At 38.6% G+C, this 18,491-nt stretch overlaps 1 protein-coding gene across 1 annotated transcript in view; it reads left to right on the plus strand.

Moving 5' to 3' along the window:
* The first annotated feature begins 5,665 nt into the window (after positions 1-5,665).
* Positions 5,666-18,491, plus strand: part of Thumpd2 (THUMP domain containing 2) — a 39,484-nt gene continuing 26,658 nt past the window's right edge. Inside the window, 7 exon segments of the mRNA XM_047523568.1 lie at positions 5,666-5,838; positions 13,108-13,126; positions 13,129-13,242; positions 14,635-14,779; positions 14,781-15,045; positions 15,974-16,051; positions 18,379-18,431. Of these exon segments, the coding sequence (XP_047379524.1) occupies positions 5,713-5,838; positions 13,108-13,126; positions 13,129-13,242; positions 14,635-14,779; positions 14,781-15,045; positions 15,974-16,051; positions 18,379-18,431 (800 nt within the window). The 5' untranslated portion in view covers positions 5,666-5,712.

Genomic DNA, 18,491 nt, shown 5'->3' on the forward strand with positions numbered 1-18,491 from the left:
ATGGCAAACTTTCCAGAAAGGCACTGGAAATACTCAATTGTATTTGTACATCAAAATAATTTCATGTGCTGCATTACCAAAACCAAGAAAACACATTAAACCAGAATTCTCTCTCTAAATCAGCACATAAGGATTGCATTCTTTAGAATTTTGATGCTACATTTAAACTGCATCTATAAAAACACAAATTAGCAAGTATTGTTTTAAAGACAGTATTTATATATACTATGCAACAATTTTCTGCTGAATTTTCTCTTTTTTGGCTGTATGATCAAAGAAGCACCACTTGAGTGATTACTGTATGCATACAATTGGTTTAAATGATCTGTATGTGACCAGTGGTCTTTTCCCTAAGGACTTCCAGTTGCAGTCATCAAAATACATTCATTCTCTTTTTCACTGACTTGGTTGAAATGTGTCTGTCTGACAAGTTTGTGTGTCTGCATCTGGGGTTTTAGCACAGTGTCACAATATAAATGAATTTTTAAAAAATGTGTGAAGTCCTACTCTTGACAAGTTGCTTTGTGGGCTTGTGTAGGCAAGAGTTCATCAAACCTGCACGGTGCTTACAAATGAATGGGAAAGAGATGTAGGCTAAAACAAATCACAGGGAGAGAAGAAACTGAAGGTAGTTACTCCCACCCAGAATGAGAGGGTGCATGCATCAATCAAGGTTCTTTGTTGCAATACATAGATGTTGACTTTGACTGATTATGCAAAGGAGAGTTTGTTTAAAAAATAATAATAATGTGTCTCAACTGCTGGGCAGGCTGGAGAACCAACCTAGAAACTAACTTTCAGAAACTAGCCTGTCCAGACAACTGATGCTCCTGCCACCTTTCTCTCAGTAGTACTTCTGCCTGCTGCTAACAAGCTGTCCCTGAAGGTCAGTCACCCTGCCAGCACCCAGGGAAGTAAAATGAATGCTGGGAAAAGCCTTTGCAACCAGGTGGGTCATTTCTGAGTTATATGAGTCTTCTTGGTAAAGTCTAGATCACATGACTATGCTCTAGGCAAAAGTGTCTCTCCCTTGAGGAAATGGACTTCATAAGGTGGAGAATACACCAGACTTGGTGAAGATGCCCAAATGGGGAAAAGACAAAGGCTCACTCAGCTTCAGAATAAGTTGGTTTATTCCATCTCATTCATTAAATGGCAATTATACGCCAGTCCCAATTGCTTTCCTTAGTTCCTGTATATCACAATGTACTAATTGTTAGCACAGAAAGACCAGGCAGGATGCAAACCTCACGCATCATCTCAGCTCTTTATTCAGGGGGATGAAATGGTGCCTGTGGACCCACTCTCCTGGTAGAAAATGAGCCACTGAACAAGAAAGGGACTGGGCTTATACAGGTTATTTTGAGGGGTGGTCTAGTGAACATACGTTAGTTCTGCTTAGTCAGGAATGTGGCCCTTTCGGTCAAGGTCTGTGGACAGTGCCTAAGAAGGATTTTGCTTTGGAGGAGATAACGCCTCCTAGAGACTGTTTCTTTTGAGGATGATAAACCTCCTCTCTGCCTGCAGCCAGCTTCTGGGAAATATTGTCTTGGGAGATGAAGGCTGTCAATGCGTGGCCTTCAGTTTTACTCCCTTTTCTTTTTTCCCAGGCCCATTATTTTGGGAATTTCTTATTCTCCTTATCCATTACTAATATCCTTTGGAGACTAGGGCAAAGGATAAGTAGCTAATTATCAAAGAAAAGGAAGTGGGTCTGAGCACTCCCCATCACCTGGTTGCTGACAGCCTCCAGGGAAGGATCACATTTTCCAACACAAGCCATCAGCCCCTGGAAGGTTCTCTTCCTGACCTTTTGGTCACATAGGCAGGATAAAAGGAGGAGGGGGCATGTGAAGAAAGGAAATCTGAAATCTATAAGGGGGTGACATACCCCCACTCCCTCCAGCACCAGCTCTGGACCCCCATCCTCTTTGGAGTCTCTCTCTCTCTTCTATCTCCTTCTCTCTCTCTCTCTTTCTCTCTCTCTGTCCTATCCTTTAAATAAACTTATTTTCTTGCCTTGGCATTTCTTGGGTGTTTAATCTTCAACTCCAGGGGAATGAGGACCCAATCCTGATTTTCAAGACCAGTTTCACTTTCAATGGCTCTGTCAGCAATCCAACCCCATCACTATTACCTCCCATTACACTGGAAGTTTCTCATAGGCTGGGGCCTTATATTAACTGATACATTGCCATTTACTCAATAAATATTTATGAACGAACAAATGATAACAGTATAAATATTATATAAGAAAAAGTATATACGAAAGGCATGTTTTCTAGTTTAGCCCTTAAAGAAGAAAAGAGTGTTCCAGGCAAAGACAACAGGCACACACAACAAGGCCCGGGAGGAGGGAAATAGTGGCATTCTGAAGAATTTGGCAATTGGTATTGGTTGATATTAAAAAAAAGATTGTTAATCTCCAGCAGAGAAGGAGCCAAGGCATATCGACTGTACCAATTCACTGTACCAGCCCGCAGGAGAGGGGGACAGCAAGCAGGATGTTTTAGTCAGCTTTTTCGCTGCTGTGACTAAAAGACCCACACAGAACAATTGTAGAAGAGGAAAAGTTTATTTAGGTTTCAGTTTCAGAAGTCTCAATCCATAGGCAGCAGGTTCCATCCCTCAGGGCTCTAGGTGAAGCTGAACATCATGGCAGAAGAGTCCAGTGGAGGGAAGTGGCTCACATAAAAATCAGGAAGCAGAAAGAGAGACTCCATTGACCAGAAAAAAATATATATACCCCAAAGCCATGCCCCCAATGACCCACTCGCTCCAGCCGTACACTACTCACCTTCAGTTTCCACTCAGTTAATCCCATCAGGGGATTCATTCATTGATTGGATTAAAGCTTTCATAACCCAATCATTTCTGCTCCAAACCTTCTTGCATTGTCTCACACATGAACACACATCACATCTAAACCATAACACAGGACATCTGAAAGGCCTTCCCAGGTAATTCTGAGGAATATTCCCGACTAAGAAACATGATTTAATGAGTGTGTGGGGAGGGTGGAGAAGATGAGGAGGAAGGGGGAAGTAGCAAGCAAAGTTGTGAAGACGGTTACGTTCCCTCCTACCCCTCAATTCCCTGACTTTCCCACTTGACAGGCTTTACTACCTTACCCTTATTCTCACATCCTGCCCACAGAGTCCCTGCTCATACAATGGTTATAGCAATCCTCTTAGCTCAGGAGAACTCTAGTGTTGATCGTCCATTCAGTAACATTCCATCCAAAACAGCCCAAACTGACTGAGCACCAACCACATGCAAGCCAGTGTATCACTAAGGATGCGCAGATGAATAGTCATCCCCTCCTCTCTAGGATTTCATAATCTAAATCATCTGCATTCTAGTATCTAATAATATACATTAAACATTTTTAAGAACTGAAGGAATTGCCAGTGGTATCAAAACAAGGAGATTTCTTAAAGCACTGGTCTTGCCTCCTGTTTCTAAAATACACCCACTTAGAAGTTGTTCCTGCTAACTTTTGACTTCCTGCATGTTGCATATGTAATATTCAAGTAGCAAATCAAAACTGGTTATACTAAAGTCATCTATAGGAATCAATGGTTCTTTTCCAGTAGAGACATTTTGCTAATTAGAAGAAATGATGGAGGAGAAAGTAATGGGAGAAAGAATTCCAGGCAACCCTCCTCCCAGAAAACTATTTTCTTCCTAAAGAGGCAGAATCCCACCTAGTCCAACTCATTGTAAGTATTATGTGAAAGGCACTGGTGGATGTGATGCATTGCAGCAGGGTCCAGAGGTGAACAAATGCACATGAAAACAACTGGAACAAAAGTAACCCCTGACTTTGCTGACCCAACGCTCCTGGAGGGAGAAAGATATCAAAAGGAGGGGGGAGAAGGGAATGTAAAGTGAGGGTTGACTCTGAGACTGCAACCTGCACTCAGCTACAGTCCCATCCAGGAGCACAAGCTGCTGCTGGCCAGTACTGGGCTGGAGAGTCATTCTTTCTGTGGCTTTCAGTGGCGCTGACATAACCTGGCCCATCCCCTCCTGTGTTAGCTTTCTGTCACTGTGATAAAATACCTGAGGTAAACAACTTAAAAGGACGGAAGATTTATTTTGGCTCCTGGCTTCAGAGGCTTCAGTCCATGGCCACTTAATCCCATCACTTTGGGTCCTTTGTTGAGACAAAAGGACATGTGGCAGGGAGCACATGGTGGAGTTGAGGTGCTCATATCATGGAGGATGGAAAGCAGAGAAAGAGAGAGAGAGAAAGGGCCAGGTTTCCAATACCCAGGACATGTCCCCATTGACCTATTTCCTCCAACTAGGCCCCACCTCCTTAATTTTCTACCACCTTCCAATAGTTCCACCAACTGGGGACCAAGCTCTCAATGCACAAACCTTTGGGGGTCATTCCAGGTCAAAACTATCCTGCTCCTCTACCTTTACTCCTCAATTCATCTGATCCTCTAACGGCCTCCTACCAGCTCCCAGGCCTTTCAGTCCCCCTCCAATCCATCCCGGACATCTCTGCCTGTGCTTCTCCCTCTCCCACATCCTCCATGCTGGGCTCAGTAGTGATTTTCATCAGAAAGATCTCCCTCCCTCCTCTTTGTCAGTGCCACCACAGATTTCCTGGATGACTCCATAATCAGTCCGTGAACATCACCACCTTCTAAGTCTCTCAAGATCCAGACCCTTCCTTGCTCACCTCTGAATCCCCAGGTCAGCCTGGTGAAGGGTTAGGGGTTTGTTGAACTGAACAGGATGCATTGTATCTGTGTGCTTATTAACCCTCTTAGCGACAGAATGAAGGGAGTAGTAAAAAGGCTTCATGGTCCTCCTAAGACAGACTCCAGAGTCAGAACCCAAAAGGAGAGAGAAGTTGAAATGAGCAATGGCAACAGCCAAAGGAAAGAGAAGAGTTTTGGGGAGAAAAGAATTCATCAAAACGGAAGTCTGAGAAGTTGTAGGAATGAACCTTTGAAAGTTCATATCACAAGACTCCATGAAGAACTTTTACAATTATGTACATTTTGTGATATGGATTCTATTCCTCCCAAGTAAGATTCTCATTGTCATTTTAAAATTCGGAGGTTTTTTTTGTTTTTTTGTTTTTGTTTTAAATAACCTTCAAAGACCATTATGAGTCATTCAAATCAGATGGCCCACACTGGATAGTAAATTTGTTCATTACCATGGTGGCGAACTAAGTAGTGCAAGAAATGTGATCCATTTCAGGAACATAAAGGGATTTTGTTAGGGAACAGGAATTTCTGCTCTTGGTGCCCAGAATTGGCAGATTTGGCCCAACTCGGCGGAGACAGTAGGGCTGCTTCTATGAGGATCGTGAGAAGGGATGAAGGAAAGGAGGAAATAGAGGTGGTGGAGGGAACAGAAGAAAATCCATTATACTAGCTATTCAGAAACCTCGCTCGGTTCCAGGCTCAGCTTTGCTGTCCCTTGACCTCTCTGGGGATCAGGTCCCTCGATTTGACAAATCAAGCAAGTTGCTTAAGTGATTGACAGTCCTCCCCCCCCGGAATTCTAAACTCAAGTGAGGTTCCCTGCAGTTAACCAAGGGGAGCCACAGGGGCCGCTCTCGGGATCTCGCTCCCGCGTAGGCCAAAGCCAGGGCCGCCTCGGCGCGCGCCTCCGAGAGCGCGGGAGCGAGCCGCGCGCGCCCGGGGCCACGTGACCGAGCCGCGCGGCCGCTCCCGGGCCGCCATGGCGGCTGCGCGCCAAGAGCCGGGGTCGGGGCCTGGCGGGAGCGTCCGCTTCTTCTGCACCGCTGGCCGCGGCCTGGAGCCGTTCCTGATGCGGGAGGTGCGCGCACGGCTGGCGGCCACACAGGTGAGTCGGCCTCGCTGCGCGCCCGAGACGCAGGCGGCCGAACCCTGTCCCCGTCCCCGTCCCCACTCCCCGCCAGCCAGTCTTCGACGCAGGGAGGAGGAGCGAGCTGGGGTTCCCAGACCCCAGAGCGACCGAGGCGACAGTCCCCAATCTTGTAGCTCGGCAGGTCCTTTAATTACTACTGGGAGGAACCAGCGGTCGTTTCTTCCCCGTGTACCCAATCCTGTTACCGCACATCCGACCTCTGTCACGGCTAAAGTTTTTAAAAGGGAGGTGTCGAGGCAAGTTCCTGGATTCTTTAAAAGGAAGTACTCAAGAGGGCCTAGAACTAGAATGAGACCTGTCAGTTAGACTCCTTCCTTCCCCCTCTAAATGCAAACATAATCTTCAGGTACTTGAATCTTGCTTGGTGACAACGTTTGGTTTTACCTCTTAGGATTATTGTGAGGATCAAATGATATAGGGTATTTAAAGTACACCTTAAACAACAATCACTGGAAAAAATTATATGTTCCTGCAGGCCTTATAGTTAGCTGCTGTTAATTTCAACGAAATGAATAAGGTTTTAAACATCCCTTTTTTTCCTAGAACTGCTGAGCTGGTTCTTGAAAGCAGAAGGAAAAGATGAAAATATGTGATTAGTAAAGGTATCTTGATGGGGTGATAGGACATCTGGTCTTGTAAAAGGAAAGCTTGCAAACTGAGTAGACCACTTCCCTCTGGGAGCTTCTACAGTGTTGGAAGCTCACAAAAGAGTTTCTGCAGTGGGGGTTTAAAGTGTGGGTAGACAGTCACAAATAATGTCATAAGTCCTATTAGACCACCTGCCATTGGTGGCTTGGGTCAGAAAATTTAATAAAATATTGAATGTAGCTAATCTAAAGTAGTCACTCTATAATAATTGCTGACATTTATCAAGCATTTCATTGTCAGGCACATGCTCTTAGGTCCTTACCCTCAATTTACTTGCTTAATTTTCATGACCCTATGAAGTATGTTCCACATTTAACAGATGAGGAAAACAAAGCTCAGGTAAAGTTAATTTGTTCAAGTCATGTGCCAGAAAATGGCAAAGATGAGATCCAAACCCAAGCCGCCTGTGAAATTAAGCATGAGTATCTAATCACGTTCAACCTAGGCCAACTCTATGGCCATATGTAATCCTGCACTGGTTTGTTTTGTTCTGTTTTAATGATAACCAGGAGTTTTTGGTATGAAAAATAGAAGGCTTGATCCAATCTAGTTACATAGGCTTATTAGGAAAAAGACCCTCGCCGCTTATTTGTCTTCTTTAGAGACAAAATGAGTTGGGGAAGTTAGAAAATTCAATTAAGTATAGGGAAAAACTTCTTGACAATCAGAGTAGTTAAATGCCTAGAGAAGTTCCCTATTCTGCTTTGTATGTTTTAGGGATATGTGTTGTGACCAGAATACCTGACAAAGGAGAAAAGTTTTATTTGGCTCACAAATCCACATTTGGTCCATGGTCCGCCAGCTCCATTGTTCTGGACCTGAGTTGAGGCAAAGCATCGTGCCTGAAGGGCATGATGGAGAAAAGATACCAGCTCATGGCAGCAAGGAAGCAGGGAAAAATGGTCCAAAATGGTGGAATGGGGACTTGGATCTGAATTTCTGAAGCATTGCAGCCAAAGTGTTAGCTAAATTACTGTTGCCCTTAGTATCTGAGAGAGGATGGGTGCCAGGACCATCCCTCTCAGACACCAAAATCCATGGTTGCTCAAATCCATGGTTGCTCAAATCCACTATGAAAATGGTGTGGTATTTGCATCTAACCTACACATATCCTTCATGTGCTTAAAATCATCTCTAGGTTACTTAGAACATCTAAATACAATGCTAATGCTCTATAAATAGTGGTCATACTGCATTGTTTAGGGAATCATGATAAGAAGGAGTTCTGTAGATATATGGTACAAACACAGGGTTTTATTCCAAATATTTTTTCATCTGCATCTGAGATTAGTTGAATCTACCCATGGGAAACCTGCAATACAGAGGGCCAACTGTAGTGTGAGGAATTGCCCAGTAACACTGGGTATAGGTTATTCCCATAACACCTTGGCAAAAAGCATGTGTGAATTTTAGAATCAAAAGACATGTAGTCATATCTTACGTCTACCTGTAACAGATTTGTGTCTTTGGACAAATTACTTAAATTTCTAAATCTATTTCTTGGACATGAATAAAAAGGTGATAGTGCCTACCTTTTTTTTTTTTTTTTTTTTTAGTACCTACAAGATAAATCACTCATTCAAATGAGGATAGATTGGTAGCATAGTGGACGGCAAATAGTTGGTAAATGTTAGTTCCCACAGGAGTTGCACAGGAATACTTAGTGACAAGAAAGTCTGTCAGAAACTTTGGTTTGCCTCAAGAAAAATTAATATTCAAAACCATGCATTTACAAAACAAATTAATTCAGAAGTGATTGTTTACTTTTAGAAAGTAATCATTCAATTTTAATCAGTGTTTTTCCAATTTTAGTGAACATAAGTTTCACCAAGGGAGCTTATTGAAAATGCCATATCCCCGGGTGCGCACCTCAAAAGGTTTTCTTTCAGTAGGGCTGCTGCTAAGCCCAGGTGTTCTCATGTGTACATGAAACACTCTCCCTTCCCAGGTTGACTCCTCCAGCAAACTGCTCAGCTCACAGTAGAAAATTTTCCTGTGTATTTCTTTTAGCTTTTTTCATGGAGAATTTTATAGATATAAAAGTAAATAGAATTTTAGTATAGGGTATTCTGTACTCACCAACCATGAAAAGATCAACCCATGGTGAATTTTGCCCCATGTTATTCTGAAACAAACTCCAGGAATTATTTCCTCTGTAAATATTTATTTATCTTTAATAAGGACTCTTTTATGACACTATCATATAATATAATATAATGGCTCTTAAAAATGTAAGTCATGTTGTCATTGTCACAGATAAAAATAATTCCTTATCAAATATCTAGTCAGTGTTCAAATTGTCTCTTAAATATCACTTTTGTTTTTAATCTGTATATTTGAATCAGAATTCAAATACTTTCCATAACGTGGCCAGTGTTTTTTTTTTTTTTTGGCGATGCTGGGGATTTGAACCCAGGGCCTTGTGCTTGTGAGACAAGCACTCTACCAACTAAGCTATATCCCCAGCCCCTGCCAGTGTTCTTTTAAGCAACTTAACGTATAGATTTTCCTCCATCTCTCTCCTTTCTCCCTCTTGAAAAACTGTATGTTGTTGGATTGTGGGAGCCTGCAAACTTTTTTCCTGTAAAGAGCCAGATAGTAATAATTTTAGGTTTTATAAATCACATATGGCTCCTTTGTATGTGTTCTTCTTTGTTGTTATATTTACATCCCTTTAAAACAAAAGCTGTTCTTAGCTTTAGTCCTAGCTCTCTGACATGGCTGTGCTATCCAGTAAGGTTGCCACTAACCGAATTTAAATAAAGAATAAATGGCTTTTTAAATTAAAGTTAGATAAAATAAGGAGTCACTATTTGAACTGCAGTAGTCACTCTGCAGGTGCTAGGTGTTTTAGGTGGCTACTATGATGGACAGCAGGGGTTATGCAACATTTCCATCACTGTGAAAGCTATGGGACAGCACCAATAGTTTCCCCTGATCTAGGTTTTGCAGTCACATTAGCATGTTCCTGTCTTTGTCCTTTCTGTATTGCTACAGCAGAATACTACAGACTAAGTATTTTATAAAGAAAAGAAATGTATTTCTTATAGTCCCGGAAGACTGTTACCTCCCTGTAGGACTGTATGATTTTACCTAGATCTAAACATTTAATCTTTGGATTAAAACTTGAATCCATGAATTTTAAAAGGAAGAAAAAAATGCTAACTGCTTAATATTCTAGCACATAATAGAGCTGTTATTTAATCTTCAGAAATGTTAGGCATTTAGACACCAGTTTTTAGACGCTTGGGTATAGTTTAATTCCAAGGAGAAAAAACATGTATAAATTTTCAACAATTATTAGGTTGAAGTATCCGAAAATTCTACATTTCTATCATAAGTGAATATGATCAGTTATCAGCAATAAACTAAAGAAAAAGGGAAATACTGGCTTTGGCGGTCGATGAAATGACAAGCACCAAAATTCAGTCTCCCTATTGCTTTAAGATAAAATCCAGTCTCCAAGAGCATAAACTGTCCACATATATGATTATTTGATTCACACAGTGACTATATCATAATTTATTGAACTACTTCTAATTATATGCATATATATTATTCATAAAAACAATGTAGGCTTTATGTTAATTCTTAAGAGAGTAACATTTTAGTTCTGAGAATGTATTTGGCAATTTAGTGTATCAACATATATTCTTGTGATTTGAAATCCTAAAGAAATTAAACTCTTTAGGTTCTCTTAATCAATACTGAGTCATCTTCTTTTTAGAATATATTTTTAAAGAAGGCTCATTTGTTTAAATGTTTCCTTTAGTATTCAAATTTTAAAAAAGAATATCTTTGTATAGTTAAGGAACTATAATGTCCAGGTCACTAACTACTCCAGTATAATCATTGATCTAAGTGTTTGTATTAGTTTTCTTGTTTTTAGGACTTATTCTTAAAACCATACATTTTTCAGTAAAATATTTAGTTCATTTTCCCTGGAATCTTGGCAAGGTATTTTAGGCCTGTGAATTGTCTTGAGAGGGATCTTATATCAACTATATTCTTAACACCAGGTAACAAAATCTTACTTCAAAAATTTACTTTTTAAAACTTTCTTTTCAAGGTCTAAGCATTTCAAAGTGTTAGAAAATGTCATCTATGTATAAGAAAGAAGTAAAATCTTGTTTGGGTTGCTTCACTATCCCCTAAATATTGATTCTGAAACATTCTTCTCGTTCTGTTTTTTTCCCATAATGTCATCATCTGTTTCTCCATCTGCCTTGATCAACTACATTGCTGATACCTAAGCTATTTGAGTTTTGATTGGTACCAACCTATGGCTTCCTGGGGAGAGAATCCTCCTCATCAACCTGGAATTGTAACTCTAGAAATTACCATCACAAAAGCTCAATTAGATCATGGCAGAGCCAAAACAAAACAAATCTTTGGGGTTCATGTTCCCATGAATGGTAGCTACCTAAACACATGGTATCTTAGTCTCTTTTGAATTGCTATAACAGAATACCTGACACACTGGATATTATATAAAGAAATGAAGTTATTGGCTCACCATTTGGCATCACCATTTGGATAGTCTAACAGCTTGGTGCAGTCTGACAAGGGCCACCCCTAAGTCACAACATGACAGAGAAAGAGAAAGGGAACCAGCTGCACATAGAAGGAATAGGTGTGCGAGCCAGAAGAAAAGAGCAGGGAGGGGCTGAGCTTACTGTTGCATGATTTCCAGCTTGCAAGACCCCACCCACCAGCATTAATCCCTTTGGAGGTATCATGACCCAGTCTTCTCTCACTTCAGTCACACATTACAGACGAAGCTTCCTGCACATGAACCCTTGGGGGAGCAGTCTTAAACCATATCAAGCCATAGTACATGGGCTACCCCTCATTTCCTAGTGCCTTAGTTCTCGGGGAATAACTTAGAACTCTGTTAGCCCATCACCACCACTGACGGAGAATTCAAGACAGTCCACATCCATCCTGAGCTTAAGAGAGCTATGTAAGCCCCACAAGGTTTAGGGTTCCACTGGTACTGAACCCCATTTGCCACCCCACAGCAGGCTCCCTACAGTCAGAGCTCTTTCTTTTCCTTTCTTCCCTGCTTTTACCACATACTCACCCCTGTCTTCAAAGCCTGTTTCTGTTTGATGTGTATATCTTGCTCCTATCCATTTTCCAGTGTCTCATCATTTCTCAGTAATCTACTTCTCCCTCCAGCATCACATTCTATACGCAGCCTTTTATGTCTGTTCCAAAGTAATTTTTCTGCCAGCTAATTCGGTGCTGTCACAGTTTTCATCAAGATTCTATAACAGCTGACCGTTACCATCCGTGGTACTCAAAATTTCATGACCATACATAAAGCTGGCCTACACCACACCATCCATCCACTGGACACTATCCATCAGCATAATACAGCGAATGTGGCCAAGCCAACTCACAGTGACTTCTGCCAGGTTTCTGCTCTGCTTCTGCATCTGCCCCTTGTTCTTTTGTTAGTAGCCCTCTTCCCAAATCTTGCAGGATTCTTACCCAACCCCTTAAGTGACATTGGCCTTCAGTGCTGTTCACTGTATTGACAGCTTATCAGTGCTTTATGGTACTAAAATTTTTTCCTTTTATTTTTTTTCCTCAAAGTGTTGGGTTATATATTTTACCTTTTAATTTTTATGCCAGTGTTTTAGTCAACTTTTTCATCACTGTGGCCAAAAGATCTGACAAGAGCAACATAGAAGAGGGAAAGTTTATCTGGGGCTCATGGTTTCAGAAGTCTCAGTCCTTAGATGGCCTGCTCCATAGCTCTGGACCTGAGGTGAGGCAAGAAGAACATCAGGGTGGAAGGGCATGATAGAGGAAAGCAGTCCAGGACATAGAACTAAGGCAACAGAGAGCTCCATTCACCAGGGACAAAATAGGCATGCCCTCAGTGACCTGTCTCCTCCAGCCACACCCTGTCTGCTTATAGTTGCCACTACTTAATCCATAATTTAATCTGCTGATTAGATTAGGCTTTCATAACACAATCATTTCACCTCTGAAAATGCTTTCATTGTCTCACACATGACCTTTGGGGGGACACTTCATATCTAAATCATAACAGCCAGTTTATATCTATCACATTATTAATGATAATATCTATTACACTATACTCAGGATATATTGTGTATGCTGCCTAGTGGAACACAGGCAGATATTTTATAAATATCCACCTTGCCTTTTTTTTTTTGGGCCACTTTTAAAGGTTTAGGCATATAATTACTCAGTATTTGGTGTTCTGTTTTTCTAGTAGTGCATGCATGTGTATGTATTAAGAGGTAACATAAAAGTACTATGATCTTGGTCCCTGACTGTGTAACCTTATAGATACTACTTAACATGGTATTTATCCTAAACCTCAGTTTCCTGATTTGTAAATTGGGCATGATAAAAATCTATTTAGAGGATATTAGAAGGATAAAGGGGAAAAATATGTATTCAGAGTTCCTAGTGTAATGTTTAACAAATAACAGATGCTTTGGAAATGAACATTTTTAATTGTTAGTCTAGAGGCTAGGTTCTTAAGTGGGGAAAGAATGGTTCTTACTACATTAATATCTGTCTTTCTATCCCTAGGTTGAATATATTTCAGGAAAGGTTTTTTCACCACCTCTTCTGATTTGAATATGCTGAAGAAATTAAAATCTGCAGAAAGATTATTTTTGCTGATTAAAAAGCAGTTTCCATTTACTGTTTCTTCTCCAAGTAAAGGTACAGTGTACACCTATTGCTTTTTATCCACTTAATACATTGAACTCCAAAGTTTTCTGTGTAATAATTAATATGTAACAATTTCACATAAGACATTCATACATGTGGCATCATTAGTTATGTATTTTTCTGTATTTCCTGATATTATCATATAATGATAGTAGAATCTATTTTTTTCTCTTTCCATTCTGTTGCCTGTCTTCTGAGATTTTCATGTCCAAAGTCATATTTTTTCTTTGGGAATTATGGTCAGGCAACTTCTCTAGATATAAATGTGGTTGATTGCATTTAGAAGTATATAAAAACCCAGAATATATTCTTTTAATAATAAATTGGTGAAACTGTCACCTTATAAATTTTAATTGAGTGATATAATTGTAAAAATATACATAGTAAAATTTTTATTTCTAGGACCTTAAATGTTTCAATAAACTTATACCCATTTATAAAGTCAGCTTACGAGGTTTCTTGTCCACTCTCTTAATTTCATAAATATGCTGTGAAAATAAATTAAGAATCTTGATCAAAGCAGCAAAAAGGGCCAGACACTGCAGGATTAAACACTGCCTTATTCTTCATTTTGGTTGCTGATATGCACAAGAGATCTTGTAATTATACATTCTATAATAAACTACTTCAAGAAGAATACAAATGACAAGAAATCAAGACTGGGCAGGAAAAATTATTTTAAAGCAAATCCCAAAGTATTATTAACTTGTAGGGTTAATATAATTTCATCTCAGTATTCCACATACCTTCATCTTTAGGAAAGTGTAGTAATTACTTTTGGGTCATCTTGATGACCCTTATTCATCAAGAAAAGATTAAATTTTACTGAGCATGCTGGCAGTTCTTAAGTTATGAATGGATTGTATATATGAAGTTTTACTTTATGAAACCTCATTTTAAGATTCCTGCTAATATTATATAGGCCCAAGATTTAGCTGCTCTTATTTCTAAGCTCTGTGCTTTACAATTTATTCATTTTTTTAAACCTTAATTTTTATAGGCAAGATCACCATTATTTCAAAGACTCTCTAGGTCTGTGCATTTATTCATGTGATACATGTATTATCATAGGATAAATGATTTTGTTTAGGTAGTACATGGTAATTCTATGAGAATTTTAATGTAATTTCAATGCTGTGTATATAAGAATTAACTTAATCTGCACAATATTCTTATGATAAATTACTGCACAGGTATGCTTACCTCCTAATGTGGGATCCCATTTCTATTCTTATGATAAATTCTGTATGAAAGTGAAATTTTATTCATGTAACAAGTTTTATTGGACACTTATTTTAAATAAAGTGATGAGATTTGGGGGTGATGCATGTACTAAATGGTCTTTAAAGGTAGCTAGGTTAAAGTGAGATTTTCTTTATTTAGGAAAAGTACTTAATGAAATACAAAAACTTATAAATGACGATCCAGGAAGTTGGTTGAATACCATTTCGATTTGGAAAAATCTTCTTGAAGTTGATACGAAAAAGGAAAAACTTTCTCAAAGGACTACTAACCCACTAAAAAGAAAATGGACAAAATGAAATTATTGCTAAGAAAATAAAAGTAGAAGAAATGCAAAGAATCCAAGAGACTCATAAGGAATGCCAGCTGGAAAAAGGAATAGAAGAAAATGCACTTGAGCAAAGAGATTCTATCACTAGACAAGAAAAACTTCAAGAAGAAAAATGTCAGAATGATGTAGGGAAAGCAGTCAATGCTCATAACCAGGACAACCTGACTTTCCGGGTTTCTTGTCGCTGCAGCGGAACTATCGGAAAAGCTCTTACTACACAGGTATGCTTACCTCCCGATGTGGCGTCCCATTTTCTAAAGGAATAAATTAACTACTCCTTAGATTTACAATGAGATGCAAACCTCTCAACAGATACATAAGCCCAGTCAGGTAATTAGGCCTAATCTTACTTAATTCAGTACCTTCAAGAATGCATTTTCCTTTTTAACTCACCCCTAAGTACCTAAAAACAGTGGTATACCATTCCATGTAATGACCTCCTTTTATTTTGTGCCTAAAAGTTCCCTTAAATTCATAGATGTCCTTTGCATTTGGAAATCCGGATGTCATGGTCTTCAGCTTTGGAGGGGGTTCTCTTCTGTACAGTTTTGTGCTTATTTAGTGGCTATTCTGCACCAGGTACTATAAGTGAGATTTTCCTCAGGTCCTAGAACCACAAATACACAGTGTAGGTGTCAACACTTAAGGGAAAAATGAATACCATATTTTCCATCACAGAACCTTACTGGTTGGTCCTTTCAGAGTTCAGGGATATAAAGGGCATTGGTCTGAGTCCTTTAGCCAACTTTAGAATCAAACCCTAAAAGTTGAGTCTAATGATACCAATCTGGTAATTTATAAACAGGATAATAATATCTGAAATTGTTAATCTTTCAGCTAGCTTTCGTTTCCTACAAGTTAGAATGACCATATTCATCAGGTCATGATCTCATGATTTCATGTACCTAAAATTGCAAGAATAGACATTATTCACGAGTAGACATTAATGCCACAGGTATATGGGGGCGTGGAGGAGATAAAATATAACCTTATTACTTTGAATAACGCTTTGGAGTAATATTTTAATATTGGAATCCTAAATTACCAGATAATATTGATTTTTTTATAAGACTGTTTTTGCTTATGTTTAAACTTCAGAGTTTCAATTTTAGTATATTCTTATCTTTTCTATAACTTGCTACTTTCCAGGAGATAGGAAGAGTAATTGGAATTGCTCTTATGAAGCAATTTGGATGGAAAGCAGATTTGAAGAATCCAAATTTAGAGGTAATGAATATTATTTTTAATTTTTATATGTATGACCTAGTTCTTTAAATACAGTGTCACCTATCTTATCATACTTTTCAGTTCTACCTTAGAGTGTTAAAATCCATGTCTGTTGGGATCCAGTCTAGTTTCTCTCTAACAGTAGAAGAGTGCAAACACTTGTACTAGTACATTCAGATTTAAAAAAAAGAGAGAGAAGAAAGACATTTGAAAGGAAGGAAGTTTTTTGTTCACAGTTGAAGAATAAAGCCCTCATTGTGAGGTTGCAGAGATGCTCTCTACAGTTTTTATAATACATAACGTCTCTTTGATAAGAACTTTTAGCTATTATTTTAAGAAAGTCAATACTGACAAGAAGGCCTGCATAAAATTCAATAGTATTGTTTCATGGGGTAGCAAAAATCATTGTCCTCTTTGGTTTGAAAACCATCTCATGAATTTGACAGGTGGCTCAGTCATTCTCATGATTTATTAATTCATAAATTAATTCCTTGTTATAGAGCTCTAAATGGAGAAAAAATTAGCCAAATAAATGTGGGGTTTTTTTTTAAGTTTTATAGTTCTGTAGTTTTAGTTTTATTTGATATTTTTCACATCCATCCATGTGGTATACACATCCATCTTTTCATGCAAAATATTTTGACCCTCCAAATAGGGTTTCTCATACCCATCCTGCCTTTCCAGTTCTCTTGCCTTCTTCCTTCTTTCGCAGTTTTCTTCTGTCTCCCCAACTCCATCTCACTGCCAGAATTACTATTTTCTCATACATAAACTTATTTTTATGAGCTTATTTTTATCATAGCTTATTTTAAAAATAGCAAATTTAATTCCTGTCAGCTTTAATGAAAGCAGGAATAGCTATGACTATAAAAACAATCACACAAAATTGACAGCACTAAAATCACATGTAATAAAATTTGTGACTAAAAATTGACAGAAGAATCAAATCTTAACAAATTTTATTTGGCAAATTGACAGAAAAAAATTTTATCACAGAGAAACTGTTCTTACATTTGATATGTAAAAACAAGATCAATTTATCTTATCTTTGGTATAAATTATAAATAGAAAATAATTTTAATAAGTAATTTTGCTACAGTGCATACAGTGTAAAAATTGGAAAGTTTCACTGTGATATTTCAGTTGATCGAGGAATTAAGTTTCTAAATGAAGTCACTTTAGATAATTAAAAAAATTTTTTTTCTTTATTTTTATAAACTGCATTTTGATTCATTGTACACAAATGGGGTCCAGTTTTTCATTTCTATGGCTGTACACAATGTAGATTCATACTATTCACATAATCATACATATACATGGGGTAATACTGTCTTTCTCATTCTATTATCTTTCCTTCCTCTGCCCCCTCCTGCCCCATTTTTCTCTATACCATCCAAAGTTCTTAGCAGCTCAATTCACAATAGATAATTGTTTTTTTATGAAAATGTATCATTACTGGGACAATTCTGACTAAACTGCTTATATTAAAAATAACTTTGTAGGGCAAAGGTATAGCTTAGAGATAGAACACTTGTTTGGGGGCTGGGGATATAGCTCAGTTGGCAGAGTGCTTGCCTCACAAGCACAGGGCCCTGGGTTCAATCCCCAGCACCACAAAAAAGAACACTTGTTTGGCATGGTGTCCTGAGTTTGATCCTTGAGGTGGCAGTATCAGGGATTGAATGCTCTTAAGGTTCAAAGTGGCAGTTAGATTTTCTTAAACCTTATCAGACTACAAAAGTAATATTCTAACTTTTTTAATCTATGTGGATAACTAGTAACAGAAGCATTTACACTTTCTGCATGGCCTAACAGAAGAAAGAAAATAAAAGGGGCAAAAACTCACCTAGAGATAGTAGATAGAAAGGACACCCTTGCTACCAGATATTTGGCCTGAAGAAAGTTTTCTGTCACCCTGCAGGTATTTGTAGCTCATGACAGCCTGGTGTGGCCTCAAGTCTTACTTGAGGTTAGAACTGTGGTATATTTAGGAAGTCTCTAACCCAAAATGCTGAAACATCTGATTCAGTTGTGACAAAAGAATCTCTGAGAAAAAAAGATCTCCAGTTCTTTGTAACAAGATTCTCCATATAATGTATATGCAAGATTGACCTCAGAATTTTTCTATGTAATGTTCTTAAAATTTAGTTTGCCTCTGCTTAAGGTAAAAAAAAGATTATGAAACATTTTTCCAGATATGACAAATAAGCCTTGGAACTTCATATTAAAATATAGGTCACATAAGTTGAAAATAAAAGTTTGCTATTGTCATTAATTTGATAGTATAGTTTCTTGTTCCATATGAGCTTCTATGTTTGCTTTTTCAGATCTTTATACATCTAAATGACATTTACTTTGTGGTGGGGATTCCTGTGTTCAGGTAACTGTTATATTCTAAGCTTTAGGTTTGTCCCTTAAGAGTTTGTGAAATTAAAAACTG

Source organism: Sciurus carolinensis, chromosome 13 (assembly GCF_902686445.1).
Source record: "Sciurus carolinensis chromosome 13, mSciCar1.2, whole genome shotgun sequence".
Classification (NCBI taxonomy): domain Eukaryota; kingdom Metazoa; phylum Chordata; class Mammalia; order Rodentia; family Sciuridae; genus Sciurus; species Sciurus carolinensis.